Raw genomic sequence first — 16,950 nt, forward strand, 5'->3', positions numbered from 1 at the left:
ATAGCATGGCATGGCAGCTAGGGATTAGAGCAGTGATTCTCAACCTGGGGGTCCACAGACCATGTGTAAGACATCCGCGAACGGGCGCCATTAACATAGAACTGTGATTTTCAACCTGTGGTCCACAGACCCCTAGGGTTCCAACGATTATGTCTAAGATTTCCAAAGGGGTCTTGCACCTCCATTCGAAATTTTTAGGCGTCCGCAAATGAAAAAAGGTTGCGAGCCACTGGATTAGAGCATTGAATGAGGAAATCAGGATTCCTGGTTTCTACGTCCAGCTCTATAATTAATGTCAAGTAACTTACTGAACTTCTTTGTGACTTGCTTTACCAGCTTGTCAAATGGGAATAATAAAACATAGTCATTCCAGAGGGATGTTATTAGGTTTACATCGTTAGCACTTTGAGGTCAGGTGGAGGTATTGGGTATGTGAAACGCTGTTGTCCCTACATTGTGCACTGCTCTCTTCCTGACTGAAGCAGCCTTTCTTTATCGGGGGGGGGGGAAGTCCCATCTGGCGTCTGAGAACTGCCCATTTTCCCCTTAATTCACAACGTCCACCCTCAAAACACCAAAGAGCTGGCTAGCTGAAGCGCTGACGAGATCCCATCCCAGAACCGTGCATGGCTGAGAACAATGTTTAATTGATGACAAATTGCCTTGTGTCTTTGGTGGCCTAGGGCAAAAAGCATCTCTCCAGCAAGGGCCTGAGTCAAAGCCATTTGAAATGAATGGAAAGACTCCCATTGGCTTTAGTGTCCTTTGGATCAGTCCCTAAGAGCCCAATGAGAATTCAGCATTTACAGGACTCTTTATTCCAGACAGGCATTGGTGTAGGCTACATTCTCTCTGTCCCCTTGTCAGGACTTGGGCGTACAAGCAGACTGTGATGGGCTTTCAAGTGTATACAGGTTGACCTGACAAGGTCTTCCACCTGCACTATCAGTCCTCCACTGTCTTTTTATGAATAGGGCTGAGAAATTAATTGCAACCTGTGAACTCCTGGATGGAGAAAACGCCTTGTTGTTATGATTACCTTGTAACCTCCGAGGTGATGAGACGCTGAGCAGCTGCTAAGCTGTCTCTGGCATGCCTGATATTTCCCTCTCCTCATGGCCACGTCCAATTCAGAAATAAGAGCTGCTGGATGTTCAGTGGCCTGTGTGAAATGAATCAGGGGGGCGGCTCGACCCCCAGTGAACTGCTATCCATGCCCCCAAACCGCCCCCATGCTGAGCACTCATTAGCACCCTCACTTGGCTGATTCAGCCATGAGATCAAGGAGTAAATGGAAATCTGAACTCCCGCTCCCCACTCTCAGAGCTGCTCCCTCTAGGCTGAGGCACATTCGAGGTCAGACTAGATGATCATAATGGTCCCTTCTGACCTTAAAGTCTATGAGTCTATGAGTCTATGAGCTCGCGTTGGCTCTGCCTTTGCCAGACCCATGTTCTTTATTCATGGAGAACTTCTGATCATTCCCCTCTATTCGACATTGGTGAGGCCTCCTCTGGAGTACTGTGTCCAGTTGTGGGCCCCACACTACAAGAAGGATGTGGAAAAATTGGAAAGAGTGCAGCGGAGGGCAACAAAAATGATTAGGGGGCTGGAGCACATGACTTATGAGGAGAGGCTGAGGGAACTGGGATTGTTTAGTCTGCAGACGAGAAGAATGAGGGGAGATTTGATAGCTGCTTTCAACTACCTGAAAGGGGGTTCCAAAGAGGATGGATCTAGACTGTTCTCAGTGGTAGCAGATGACAGAACAAGGAATAATGGTCTCAAGTTGAAATGGGGGAGGTTTAGGTTGGATATTAGGAAACACTATTTCACCAGGAGGGTGGTGAAGCACTGGAATGGGTTACCTAGGGAGGTGGTGCAATCTCCTTCCTTAGAGGTTTTTAAGGTCAGGCTTGACAAAGCACTGGCTGGGATGATTTAGTTGGGAATTGGTCCTGCTTCGAGTAGGGGGTTGGACTAGATGACCTCCTGAGGTCTCTTCCATCCCTGATTTTCTATATTCTATTCGGTGTTCCATTTGGCACTTTTCTCCGGCAGTGAATTTCCCTCAAGACAGCATTAAAGTCAGAAAAAAGGTAAATGGACACTTACAATAAAGGCAACTCAACCTTTTAGAAGGCATAAAGGATGGCAGCATTTCAGCTACCTCCCCGTATGGGGATAACCCACTGAGTGGCACATGGGTGGTCACATGCATGCAAAATGTGGTTGCACTTGATGCATCCTAGTTCTGTCAATGCTTGAACTGCAATACACAGAGGAAGGCTTGGGATATGGCCATCTCCTTCCCTCCCTCTGCTTTCAGCAAGGTCATGAACATCTATCTCTGCCCACTCTGACCAAGTGGGGTGCTCGTGGGATTGCCACGCTGTCTGTCCATCTCTGCACTTGTATGGCCTTCATCGTCACTCTAACATCTGATCTCCATTCCCTGCCCTTTCTACTGCAGCAGAACCAGTTTCCTGCAGGGGGAGGGGAAAGTTCTGCTCTCGATTGTGATGGTGCAAAAATGTAACCCTAAGGGCACTGAATACCCCCATAGGTATGTCCCCCACAGGCCTGTGCGGACTGACAGCACTGGAATCTGGCCTATGTGAAATGAGTGGCTGGAACTGAGTGCGGCTCTTAGTGGGCTAGCGTCTCTGTTACAGCTGGCATTAATGAACCCCTTTTGGTGTCCGTCCTGTAAAACAGACCAATGAGTAGAGCCCCCCTGCAGGGCAGCACTAAGGCACATTGGCATGGGAGTTTGTCCTGCCTAGGGTTTCCAGGTGTCTGGTTTTTGACCGGTAAGTCTGGTCGAAAAGGGAACCTGGCAGTGTCCAGTCAGCACTGCTGACTGGACACTAATAGTCCGGTTACCTGCAGTAACCGGCCTCTGCCACCGTGGGGCAGGAAGAGCAGTCGCTGCGGCATCTCATGTTGCTCATGGACAGAAGTGGCCGGCTGGCTTCTGAGTGGCTCCAGCCTCTCCGGCAGAGAAGTAGGTATGGGGAGGGGATCCTGTCCGCCCCCCATCTGCCCTGCTGTCCCTCAATTGCCCCCCACCGCCTCGCTCCAGGCACTGACCCCCCTCCCTCTGCCCTGCCATGTCCTGATTGAGCAGGCAGGCAAGCTCCGCATCAGCTCCTCCCAGCCTATCTCTGCAGGTGGCAGGTGAGTCCTGGGACGGGGGCGGGAGCAAGAGATGATGGGGGAGGGAGTGACAATGCAGGGAGGGGGGAGAGGAGTGAGCAGGGCCTGGAGGAAGAGGCGGGGCTGGGACTGGGGGGAAAGGGGCAGGGCAGGGTGTCCAGTTTTCAGCAGCTAGAAAGTTGGCAACCCCTAGTCCTGCCCCTGCGAGAAGGTGTCAGGCTCTAGGGCCGTCAAGTCAGCCATGCAACGTCCTTTTAGCGTGAGCAGACAAAGCATCCCCTTGCTGATTGCTCTCATCTCTCACACTCCAGGTGACATGGCTTTGGTATAGCATCTGCCCTAGTAACCGGAGAAGCAAAGAAGGCAGGGAAACGTTGAGTCGACATTCTCCTTTTAGATGCCGGGAGGCTTGTCCGACCTTTGCCCCGGCGAGATAGCTGCTGTGCTCGTCCTGTCGCGGGGGGGCCGGGGAGGGCTCTCGAGCATGTCATTTCAGCTGGACCCCCAGCGCTTCTCGCACTTTGCGTTTCACCTGGCTCGTGCCTGAGCAGAGACAACTGCAGACGGGAGCTCTGGCAGGACCAAATAGAGCAGAAAGAAATGTGAGATGCTGGCCGGGCGTGCAGCTCTCATTGGCATTCAGTCTAAGATCGCCGAAGAACAGACGACCTTCCGTTTGGCACGGGCTATTGGTACGTATCATTTCAGCGTGCTCACCGGCCGGTAGATTCTGAGGCCTATCGATTGGCCTCCTCCAAAATGCCAAATAGGAGCTTTAATCCTTTCTGCCTTCCTTCTAAGCGGAGGAGGGATAGCTCAGTGGTTTGAGCGTTGGCCTGCTAAACCCAGGGTTGTGCGTTCAATCCTTGAGGGGCCATTTAGGGATCTAGGGGCAAAAATCTGTCTGGGATGGTACTTGGTCCTGCTACTGAAGGCAAGGGACTGGACTTGGTGATCTTTCAAGGTCCCTTCCAGCTCTCCGAGATAGGTATAACTCCATATATTTAAGGTGAGGCAGTGTCACGAGTTAGGAGCCGGTACAGTAACTTAAAGCTACTTTTCCAAAAAATGATCATCTCTAATAATCCACAGCTCACTAGTGATCTCTGGAAATCAGTGACTAGCCAGCAGAACACAGAATGAAACTGAACATCAGGCTAGAAAAGCAGACCAAGCGTCTGGGTTATTTTCACATCCACCTTTGCTTACAGGAGGAAAATTCTGTCTGGACAACACATAATGGACAATCATGGTTTTTCAAGACACATAAATAAACATAAGTAGTATTATTTATCATTTGTACTACCCGGGCACCTACAAGCCCTAGCCATGGACCGGGTCGCCTTTGTGCTAGGCGCTGTCCAAACATGGGACAAAAAGACGGTCTCTGGCCCAAAGAGCTTAAAATCTAAGTAGAAGCGAGACAACAGGTGGAGACAGACAGATGGCCAGGGACCGTAAGCTACCAATGACGTCAAACATAAATCAATATAGGTCCCATAGGGGCTTGCCGGATGGAACCCCTGAATGTTGCATTAACCCAGAAAGAATGATAAAGCGCAAGAGAGTATTGCTGGAACTACGGTTCTTCTGAAATATTGGGGACACTCCCAGTGCATTGTAGATTTTGAACTGGGGAAGTTGCATCATTTCTAGGGATGCTTGAAAAATGGTGACATTTTGAAAAAAGTCAGGCTGGCCTAGTCCCTACGTTGGTGGTGGTGAGGTTTTTTTTAATCAGAACAAAAGCTGACATTATCAAAGCTTCCCTGGGAAACTGGGTACACAGTTCCTATTGATTTTAATGGGAACTCATCGGTCGAGTCCCTAAGGCAGTTTCGGAAATCTCAGCCACTATGGTCAAACCCTTCTTTCTATAGAGACTTTTAGTATCGCACTAGCGTGTGAATGCTTGTGCGCAAAACTGCGTTCTGCTGGATAAACGATGCCGGCTACGTATCCAGCCACCTTGGCGCCTTTAATCTCCCTTGGGAGAGGCCTGTATGTAGGGTGCCAGGATTCTTAGGGTCTGTCCACGCTGCAGTTAAAAACCCGTGGCTGACCCGTGCCGGCTGCCTCGGGCTCAGGCCATGGGGCCGTTTAACTGCGGTGTAGATGTTCGGGCTTGGGCTGGAGTCCTGTCTCTAAGGCCTTGCAGGGTGGGAGGGTCCCAGAGTTCAGGCTGCAGCCCGAGCCCAACGTCTACACCGCAGTTAAGCAGCCCAAGCCCACGTCAGCTGGCCTATGGGTGTCTAACTGCAGTGTGGATGGACCCGTTTTGCCTTATCCTCTCTTAGGAATCAGAGCGCTGACGTCTAAAGTTGAGCCCGGTCTTGTCTCAGATGGGAACTGAGACTGACAATCAACTAAGTACAGTACAGCAAAGGCACAGAGCTCCGTCACTGCTGGAAGAGCTGCTCACTCAGCAACAAGTGAGCTTTAAAGGTACCTGGCAGAGTCCGGTGGACACACAACAAAGAGATGGGAACCTGCAGTGTAATCCACTCCCCCGCTCCCCTACACGCCCCCCCCCCCCGAAAAATTTGATCAAGCTCCAACCTCATGCCTAAAATCCCTAAACTCTCTTTCCATTTATGTGCTAATTCATAACAATGCCATAACCGACTGCTCTAAAATAGCAGGGGAACTGTCTTGTCCTTTTATAGCAGTGCCCCTATTGTGGGCCCTGGCATGTGATGGGCTGGGTGAATGACACAATGTGTGACATTAAGGGACCGGCAGGGATAAAGACCTCCGCTGGAGGAGTGACTTGTGCTCTGCTTTATCCTTGAGCCACCACCTCTACTCTGTCTCTCTCTCTCCCTCTCTTTCTTTCCCTCTTTGTAAAACAGTCGAACAAGCAACATGCCCCCCAAGAAGCCCGAGCCAAAGAAGCCCGAGCCAAAGAAAGAGGAACCGAAGGCAGCACCTAAGCCAGCGCCACCACCAGAGCCGGAGCCCCCCAAGGAAGTCCCGTTTGACCCAGCTAACATCCAAGTAGGTATCTTTTCGACCTAGTGCAGGAGGAGCGGTCAGAGCTGTTTGGAGCAGGGTTGTTGCCTTCTGGGCATTACGAGGTTAGGGCCGAGCCTATCTGGAGTTACCCTTTGTCCCGCTGTGGGAGGTGGGCAGCAAAGGGGCTGTGCCCTAGGGTCAGCTCTTGGAGTCAAATCTGCAGATGAGCAACATAATCAAACTCCTAGGGCTGAACTCTATTTGACAAGGGTCCCCTTTGATCCCCTTCCCCGCAGCAGGCACGGTTAGAGGCAACTCCGTCCCCTTCCGCCTTTCCACCCGGGGATGGGAAATCTGACGCAACAGGGTTTGCCGTGCCAATAGAAAAGACTTGTTTGCCTTAAAGCAAGTGAGTAAATCCACCCACGGTTTCTAAGAGCAGCACGACACAGTGGCGTAGGAAGCTTCAGTGTGCACATATGCTAGGTATGCAGAGAGAAACCCGGGCGAAAGGCCATGCATACCAAGCATCCTGCTGCCTTAAGGGACTGCCCCAAAGGATAACCAAGTGCAAGGAGCCTAATTCCATTCTACCTTTCTTAGATCATCTCTGTTACACAGCTGATCCCGTTGATCCCTTGAGTATTTGGTTAAGGCGTGTTCATATGCCTGTGCTGGTGTGTATTTCCTGTCCTAGCTAGCACAGAGAGGGCCAGAGGTTCAGCTGGTGTCGCTGCATTGACTTCAGCGGGGCCTGTTTACACCAGCCGAGGATCTGGCCCAGACTGAGCAAGAGAGCAAGAACGCAGCCACATGTCCATGTCAGAGATGAATTACCGGAGGGTTTGCCCCATCGAGTCATACAAAATGACCGAAAGAAAGAAAGATTTGAAGGCGGGGCAGCTACATTTACACTTCGCTCTTTCTGGGCCGGATCGAAATCCGGACGCCCCCTAGATGTCTTTAGGAATCACTTTCTCACACCCTTTGCGCGTTAATGGCTACGCAACAGACGGAGGCCAACAGGCAGGGCCAGGTCTGTCTGCCTTTTGCAAAGGGTTTGCTTTTGAGCTAGGAAATGAAGGACCCACCGTGGCCATTCCTACAGCGAACTCTGGTGGGAACGTGAGCCCGATCCTCAGGTGGGATAAATCAGAATATTTCCACGGACTGATTTAAAACGATGCCAAGGGTGCAACCGCTGCGGATCGGGCCCATTGCTTTCATAATGATACAACTTGTTGCTTGGGAAGTGTCCCAAGGACTGTCTGCATTTAGGACCAGCAGAAGATTTTAAGGCCATGGTGATAAAATAGGTAAGTCCGGGGCCAAAAAAACCTGCCGCAGGACAGCCTCTCAGCTGGTGTACGTTGGTGTCACTCCATTGAAGGAATGGAGTCAGATTCTCAGCGGGGGTACAAAGTCCATGGGGCCAGACCCTCAGCTGTTGCACATTGGCATAGTTTGACTGAGGTGAATGGAGCCATGCTGATTCACACCACCTGAGAATCCGGCCCGGCTTCTCTAAAGAGGCATTGATTAACTATCAGATGTGTGTGGGGAGGGGGGAGAGAAGGAGGACAATACCTCCAGCAGCCTTTCCTCCTAGTTAAAAAGTCAAGGCACATAAAAGAGCCGGGGAACGCCAGAGGACATGACTGGATCACTCTGCTGTCTATGTGGGGTGCTCGTTCAGCTCAGAGCAACTTGGCCCACAGGCGGAGCAGCAGAACATGGCGGGTGCTTTGCTCCCCGGAGAGATTGTCACCCCACATTCCAGCTGAGGGTTTCCGAGAAAGGAAGAGCTGGGCTGGGACCTCCTCTGGTTTCTTTCACATAGCAAGGGCCCCAGACATAAGTGTCTGCAAATGGCAGACCAGGAAGAGGAGACCTATAGCATCCTAGTAAGAGAGAGGACAAACAGGCATAAAAGGACTCTAATGATGGTGGTTATGAGTTTAGCCTAGGACTTTGGAGGGGTAGGTTCCAGTCCATGCTCTGCCACAGATTTCCTGTGGGACCTTGGACAAGTCATTTAGCCTCTCTGTCCCTCAGTTCCCCATCTCTACAATGGGGATAACAGCACCGGCCTACCTCGTGGTGCGTTCTGATCCTCAATACATTAAAGGCTACAAGGCGCTCAGTTCTACAGTAATGAGAGCCATATTAGTAGGCTAGAGAGATGGGCATCAGTACATTCAAAAAATATGTATATTTTAAATTCACTGACTTTTCATAACGTCTGAACATAGTTTTGTGCCACTAGTTTTCCAAATGGGCAGATTTTTCATTTTAAAATAAATGCGCTGCACCTTTTCTCCATCGGAATGATCTTTCATCCTCCCAGACCAGAATTTTCAAATACAACATTTTTTATAAAAGGGAAAAAGGCCATTTTTTTGGTGGGAAAATGTAAAAAACTTCCCAGTGGTGAGATCTATCGGTCTGTGGGATGGTCTGCATGGGAACCAACTGAAAACCCTTACTTGGCATGTTTAGAACTAGACTGGCTAAACATCAGTAAATGCACAACAGGGAGCGTAGCTACTCTGATACTCGGGGCCTGAGATAAATGTTCTTGTCTATCTCTAGATTCTATCTTAATAAATAATGGACTAAAAGCCTGATCTTGCACTCCGGAAATGAATGGGACTTTTGCCATTAACTTTAATGGGTTCAGGATCAGGCCCTATATTCTTGTCTCTGTTACATTAGTGTAAAACTGGAGTAACTCCATTTAAGTCAATGGAGTGATTCAGGAGCTGTAGTGGTGGATGGGAGCGCAGGATTTGGTCTGACACTTTGGTACTGGAAAGGACATTAGATGGGATCAAAAGCACATTTAAGTCAGTGGAAAGGTTTCTGTTTACTTCAGTGGGCATTGGACTGGGCCCATGAAGAACATAAGCCCTTCCCTGGATTTTGTCTCATTGTGACCAATACCATAAACTTTCTGCACAGTCTCTTGGCATTGATAAATCTGCGCCCGAGCCTCCCGCTTCTGAGGGATGAATTGTCCTTCGGACGTTCTGGAGCCAGAACATTGGGTTCTTTATACACACGGCACAAACTGCCTTCATTCCCTGTAGTGTGCTCCTAATGTAGCAGGGGGCCAAATTTTGTCCTGCATTCTGCTCCCATGGATTGCACAGGGTATAAATTGAGGCAGGATTTGGCCCCAGAGTGGTGCCTGTGAAGAGTCCTGGGGATTCTGAGTCCGAAGACCACGTGCAGTAGGTCATAGAAGATTAGGGTTGGAAGAGACCTCAGGAGGTCATCTAGCCCAATTCCCTGCTCAAAGCAGGACCAACACCCACTAGGTCTATGCAGGGAGCTAGAAGGGCTGGGCTAATGGTCACAATTCCAGAAGCTTGGTCAGATGTCTCCATTCAACACACCCATCGTAACAATATTCACGAACGTATGTGTCTTGGAGATGGGATGGGCGTGGTTTATTTTCACTGGGCGCCTACCGTCCTAGAACCTTGAAAACCCATCTCTCCTGCAGGGATTTCTTGCCTTGCAGGTCGCACCCCTTGGTATAACTTTGAGTTTCTGGTTAAAAAGCGCCCTTCCTCTTTTGGCAGGAAAGGAAGGATTTTAAGGCTCCGGGACTGCTGCAGCCATGAGGGAGTGAAGCAGATACTGCAGCGGGTGACAGGGAAGATGAGTTCCCTACCAATTCTCAGAGGCGTGGGTTCAGGTCACAGGCACGGAGAGCATTCGGAGAGCCCGTGCTGTGCCCTGGCAGGGTAGCGGAGGAGAGGCAGACTCAGATGGATAAGAAGCGGGAGGGGAATAGGGGTTGTGTGCGCATAGGGGACGCAAGAGGATTTCAACCTGTGAGGGTGGGTTTGTGTGCACATGTAAGCCGGAGAGAGGCTGTGTGTGTGTGTGTTTGTGTGCGCGCACGACAGAGATTTTGTATGCTGGCCACAGTTAGAATCCTAAATAGCCAGTGACAGGTGTGTGGGGCTGAGGAATGGGGCTTGTTTGAAAAGGGTAAATGTACTGATTGCACAAGAAAATGCAAAGGGGGCTTCTGTGGCCCGAAAAAAGCCACCGGTTGGAATTAAGGTTGGGATGTCCTGAAAGCTGGCAGATTGGCAGCCCTGGGGTCTGGAGCCCTGTCTCTATTGAGCAGAATGGGCAGCAAAAGTTCTGGCTTCTTCCCCACTGTCCATTACCATGCCTTAACCCTGATCCACATGATCCCTAGAGTGAGAGGAGAACTGAATTTTATTCATTTATAGGACCAACATGGCTACAACTGCACTGCATACATTCTCCAGCCACTGTTGTTCTTTGGCATCTCTGCTGAACCTGCCTTGGACGAGACCAATTAGGGCCCGTTGAGAAGGTTGCCTTTGGGACATTGTAACATGTCGCGCACTCACCGCCGCGGCGCCTCCTGCTGGTCAGTCCGGGAATTAGCTCTTCCAGCTCCGCAGCACTCTCCTGCCTCAGGCCCTGTGTCACTCCTGGACCCTGGTGCCCCTTACCCTTGGGGTTCTGCCTCTCAGCAGTGCCCCCTCACTTGGGGTATCCCCTCCCAGGGGACCCCTAATCCCCTATACCCACCTTGCCTCAGTGGCTACTGCCAGTTGTCATCTAGCCCCCGCTCACTGGGGCAAACTGCAGTCTGTCATGGCCACTCATCATTGGCAAGGGGGTTGGACTGGCTGCCTCTGCCTAATCCCGGCCTGCATCTCTGCAGCCCCAGTACCTCCTTAGGCCTTTAACAAGGCCTCAGCCCTTGCCCTTCCCCAGCACTGCTCTGCCCAAGGTATCCTGTGCTCCCAGGCAGCCGGGTCCTTCCCACTCCAAACTGGAGTGAGACTCACCCAACTCCTCCCTTAGCCCTTATATCAGGGCCAGCTGTGGCCTGACTGGGTGTGACCCCAGCTGTGACTGCCTCCCCAATCAGCCTTTTCCCCTAGGAGCCAGGTAACGGCCCCGCTACAGACATGAACCCACAAGAGATGGCCTGAGACCCACCAGCTCTGCTCATATCAGTCACTCAACAGCCATCAGCTGATAACCACTTTAAATCATTACCAAATGGTGGGCCAGGACCTCAGCAGAGAGTGAGGTTCCGAGGGTGATTGCTTAGCACATTCTGAGAATCAGGCCCCTTTCTGGCGTCTCAAGACAGGCACCCAGGATCACTTGCGCGATCTTGCGCAATGGGACAACTCACGTGCTTGGAGTTGGGCACGCGCTTCAAAATTGGCTGAGCGACGGCCATAATCATAAGAGTTTGTGGACCAGAAGGGAAAGAAAGGACGGAAGTGATCCAATCTCTGTGTATTTCCTCACTGGGAAAAGCTGGAAAATCGGTCACATTTGTGTCACTTTTCCCACCATGTCAGAATAGGACACTGAAACAGTGTATGTGTTAGACACCCTGTCTGCTTCCCCAGTCCTATTGCACGGGCTATATGGTGCTCTGTGTAATGTCAGGAAGGGTGTAGCAACTACGCCCTTGGTCCTGCTTTGAGCAGAGGGTGGGACCTCCTGAGGTCCCTTCCAACCCTGATCTTCTATGATTCTATGAACTAAAATTCTGACTCTGAAGGGATTCACCCTGGATATCCCATGCAGCAAACATGGGCACTGGCACGGTCATCCTTGAAGAGGTAGAGAGTATGTTTCTGGCTGGGCAAAAGGTAGAGACGTGGTCTTACCCACCTTGGGGCACATGGCATCTTTCAGGATGCCAGAAGACATGAATCTCATTGGGGTTCTGGCTTGATCTGGCTCAAGAAGGATGTGGAAATTTTTTATAGTCTCCAGAGATTGGCTACAGTCTGGCCTTTCTTTCTCCCATTGCTTTTCATTCCTCCCCATTTCCTCTCTCCTAGGTAATATATTTTTAATTATCACCCCCATTATTATTACTGGTGCACCGTGCTGTCCAGCGGATTTATACTTGAAGAGCAATTTTCCTTATAGCCTCCTCTGCTCACACACTTATAAGTTTCAGTGGTCACCTGTTAGGCTGACATTTTATTTCCTCTGCCTGGAAGTGATGTTTTTCCCCCTGAGCGTTTGAGCAAAAAGAAGTTTGAGTCGCAATCTTTGAGTAGCAGTCTTTGAGTCGCAGTCTTTGCTGACGTTTTGGCCTGGGCCAAAGTTCACTGACATTTTTCCGTTGATTTCAATGGGCCTTGGATCGGGCAGTGTTCTATCAGGGTCCAGCGCCACCCTCGGCATATACCACAGCTGAGGCCTGCCTCCCTTCTGCTCTTGTCTTCTATAAATGGAAGGGTCTTTCTTCTCCCCCCTCCCCCCCCCCGCTGTGTCTCCTTTCTGTAACAGGAGGCAGGAAAGTGTGATGTTGCACACAGCGTACACACCCAGGGAGGGGGCATCTCAGCAAGAGGAATCCAGATCTGGCCTGTCAACACAATCTCTGTTTCCTCTCACAAGCCTCCTCTGCGGCGAAGGGCTATTGTCTTCAATTACCTCCAGCCGGTTGTCCCTCAGCATTCAGGAGCCTGCAGCCAAGACTGGGTCTGTTTTATGTATGCAGTACAGCCCATGCCATGCTTAGAATACCCTATTAGTAATTTACTCTGCCGCTTATGGATGGATCCCAGCAGCAGAGATAATTGAAACACCAGACAGTCATAGGACAGTTCTAAAGGCAGCTTTGCTCTTTTGTTCACCCCTTTATTTATCACAGCGCCTGTAACGCCAGAGGTGCAGACTGTCCTCTATCAGGCTGGGCACTGGTGGGCTTTTAATCATCAGAGAAAGCACCTTTTCCCCCCTCTCTCCCTTCTGAGCAGCTGGCTGGGTTGACTTGAATCTGGCAACTAACTCTGCAGGTTCCTGTCTGATGCGGTGGATGGTATTTGGACTCAAGTGTGTACGGTAGCACTGGCCTGGACCTGACAGTCCCTTGGGAGTTACTCTAGTAAGGAAGGGGGGAAGATCGAGCCCTTTCCTTGTAAGTAGAGATGGGGCTTGAGTCACCATAACTTGCTCCAGCTCTTGGAGCACAAACAGGCCCAATGTTTAGGGGTATTCCCAGAAGGAACTGGTTTTGAAAGATAGTAATGGGGAAATAGGGCCAGGAGAGCTGCCAGGTTAGATACTGAAGGGCAGATCGAAGGATCAGCAAGTCAAGCGGAAGAAAGGGTTTGTGGTTAAGGAACTATATTGGGGCGCGGGAGATTAGAGCCACTCTGGGACCCCCCCAAGTGTCACATGTTTTTCACCGTTTATCCTAATTCAGTCCCGGTTATGGAACCGCAGGAAACTCAGGCCTGGGCACATTCAACACTCAAGCTGGGGGCTCTTCGAAAGCAGACCCTGGGTTGCTTAAAACTGAACTTGTCACTGTGCAACTCCTGGCACAAACTACCACAAAACCAGCCAAACCCATCTATTCCCATACCCCCCCCATACACCCCCCCCCGCCTCTCTCCATCATCTGTCTCTCCATCCCCATACACCCCATCTATCTATCCCCGTGCACCATATCTATCTATCTATCTATCTATCCCCACACACCCCATCTATCTATCTATCTATCTATCTATCTATCTATCTATCTATCTATCTATCCCCATACACCCCCTCTATCTATCTATCCCCATGCACCATATCTATCTAATCCCCATACATCCCCTCTATCTATCCCCATACACCCCCCACTCTCCCCATACACCCCCGCCCCTCTCCATCAGCTATCTCTCCATCCCCATACACCCCCTCTATCTATCCCCATGCACCATATCTATCTAATCCCCATACACCCTCTCTATCTATCTATTTATCTATCTATCCCTAAGCATACCTGTCCATCCATCTATCCCCATACATACATGTCCATCTATCCACCTAATTCTCTATCATCTCCATAGGTACCCATTTCTCTCTCTCTCATACTTATATGATTCTCATCATCATAGTTTCTGGCTTGAATTTTAGCTCTGTAATGAAACTCAGAGGTGGGTGAGTTTAACCTGCTTTCAGAGTCTCACCTGGCATCTCAGTTTGGTATAAAAGTTTTGCACAGCTCTAAGTATCAGCATTATAGCTGCCCCCTGTTTGTAAATCTTTTTTTCGGGTTTTGCTTTAAAGTCGCTGTCCGAGCTCAGTCAGGACGTGCTGAGATTGCTACCACTGCATTGCCGAGGTGGTGTCAGCCAGGTGAGGCCGGTGGCTTTTAAGGTTCTAGTCACAACAGGAAGGTTCAGTAAAGCAGGAGTGCAGGGATAGAGCTGTGCCCGGATCAGGACACTGATGTCATTAATCTAATGATAACTCATGTCTACTAATGCTCAGAATCTGCTCCTGCAAAGGACGTGGCGTGCATCTGCAGCCCCATCCAGCTCTTATTGAAGTCAGTGGGAAGCCGATTAGCTTCAGAGAAGCTATACTATCTGGGGGAGGGATAGCTCAGTGGTCCCAGCATTGGCCTGCTAAACCCAAGATTGTGAGTTCAATCCTTGAGGGGACCATGTGGGGATTTAGTGAGGGATTGGTCCTGCTTTGAGCAGGGGGTTGGACTAGATGACCTCCTGAGGTCCCTTCCAACCCTGATATTCTATGATCTAAAATCCAGTCTACTGATTTCAGTGGCGCTACATCGGTTTACATTAGCTGAGGAGATGGCCTTTATCTTCAATGGAGCTACCCTGATTTACACTAGCTGAGAATGCAGCCTGTTAGCTCTGGTCATCCATGTACTCAGGCCTTGGGGGATGGAGTAGAATGCCTTCCTGACCCTCACAGGCCAGTCGATGGTGCTTTGAAGGATGAGGGTTATTTAGTATTATCTTTGCTACCGTAGTCTGCAGAGTGACAAATGTTATTGATACCAGTCAGAAGATTGGGGAGTAGCACTGTGCTTCAGCTAGTATACCTTGATATTGGAGCTACCCGGATGTACACCAACAATGTATCTTCTTTGCTCTCTAGCTGCATGTTTATCTAACCTCATCACTGTAGTATCTGAGCACCTCACAGTCATTACAAGTGCAGGGAAGTTTTACTCCCCGTTCGCAGATAAGGAATGGAGGAACAGAGGAGCTTAAGCATCTTACCTCAGATCACATGGGCAATTTTTACCTGACTTGTCAATTTTACCAAGGTCTCCTGATTCCCAGTCCGGTGCCCTATCCACTAGCCCTCCCGCACCCTGGCCCTCCCCTGTCGATTCTTTTTAACACCCAACCACGGTGCGTCTTGATGAGCGGAGAGTTATTAAAAGCGCACTCTGGAGACCGAGCAACTCTGTAATAAGATCTGCATTTCTCACATAGCTGCTAAACCTCAATAAATGTGGTTTTAATTGCTATTTGTTTAATGTGCAATAACTGTTCTATTAAATTTAAGTTAAACGCCCAACTAAGTGCATGCAGGATGCTGGAGCCCAAGTGCTAAACTTTCCCCAAGTGACTCAAAAGCCAGCCTGTAGGCATGGAGTCTTTATTTCACCCATAAACCAATAAAACCTAAAGGGACTGAAATGTGACTCGGAGAGTACCATATACCAGTCCCTTTCTTGGCACAACTTACTGACCTCGAGCCTAGGATCCACCCACTCCCTGCCTACCATTGGCTGCTATCTCCCTCCAAGCTGTGGCAATGCAGGTAGATATACATGGGCTTAAAGGGGCTTCTTTCTTATGCCCTTTGATTTCCCGGCGGGTCCCATGTGAGGAGAGATTGAAGAGCCTGGGACTTTTCGGCTTGGAAAAGAGGGGACTAAGGGGGGTTATGATAGAGGTCTATAAAATCATGAGTGGTGTGGAGAAAGTGAATAAGGGAAAGGTATTTACTTATTCCCATAATATAAGAACTAAGGGCCACCAAATGTAATTAATGGGCAGCAGGTTTAAAACAAATAAAAGGAAGTTCTTCTTCACCCAGCGCACAGTCAACCTGGTGAACTCCTTGCCTGAGGAGGCTGTGAAGGCTAGGACTATAACAGGGTTTAAAAGAGAACTGGATACATTCATGGAGGTTAAGTCCATTAATGGCTATTAGCCAGGATGGGTAAGGAATGGTGTCCCTAGCCTCTGTCAGAGGGTGGAGATGGATGGCAGGAGAGAGATCACTTTGGTTCACAACTGAGCCCTCAGTAAGAGACAGCCCCTGAGCCCAAGAGTTTACAATCTAAGTAGACCAGCCAGACAATGGAGATATTCATATATGGAGAAAGGCTGGTCTGTCGGTTGGAACAGTAGACCAAGATGTGAGTTCAAGTCCTGACTCTGCCACAGACTTTCTGTATGACCTTGGACAAGTCACTTAGCCTCTCTCTGCTTCAGTTCCCCATGTGTAAAATGGGGATAGTACCAATGCTGGCTTTTCATCTGTAGACCTCAAAGCTCCCAGTAGCATTACCCTGTTTTATGGATGGGGAAACTGAGTCACGGGGGGATGGGACAGGACTCGCCTAAAATCATCCAGCAGCAGAACCCAGATCTCTGGTATCCCAGGTCAGTGGTCACTGCCTCCTCCTATAGTTAGCACTATGTCATAGTCATCCAGTTTAAATCCAGATGGGCCCACCAGACCATCTAGTCTGACGCCCACCCCCTGGCTCCTCCACACAAAACCCAGCAATGGAAATGAAACCCACAGGAGACTAGATTATTATGTGCCACAGGCAAAGAACAGGAGGGGCCGAGCTGCGCCAGTGCACGGGACCCCTGCAATGGCAGGGAAATGAACACTCGAAGGAGCGCTAGAGAGGTATTAATCCTATCCGACAAGCGGGGACTGGAGGCTGAGAAAAGTCAAGAGACATGCCCAAGGTCATGCTACAAGTCTGGGCTAGAGCCAGGAAGCACACTTAGCAATCCTCTCTTTTTT

General features: G+C 49.9%; 1 protein-coding gene across 1 annotated transcript in view; it reads left to right on the forward strand.

The window, feature by feature from the left end:
- The first annotated feature begins 5,907 nt into the window (after positions 1 to 5,907).
- The window catches only part of MYL3 (myosin light chain 3), a 46,024-nt gene continuing 34,981 nt past the window's right edge, over positions 5,908 to 16,950 (forward strand). Inside the window, exon 1 of the mRNA XM_034759762.1 lies at positions 5,908 to 6,156. Coding sequence (XP_034615653.1) covers positions 6,025 to 6,156 — 132 coding nt within the window. The 5' untranslated portion in view covers positions 5,908 to 6,024. The remainder of the gene's footprint in view (positions 6,157 to 16,950) is intronic.

The sequence above is a fragment of the Trachemys scripta genome, chromosome 2 (assembly GCF_013100865.1).
Source record: "Trachemys scripta elegans isolate TJP31775 chromosome 2, CAS_Tse_1.0, whole genome shotgun sequence".
Lineage (NCBI taxonomy): Eukaryota > Metazoa > Chordata > Testudines > Emydidae > Trachemys > Trachemys scripta.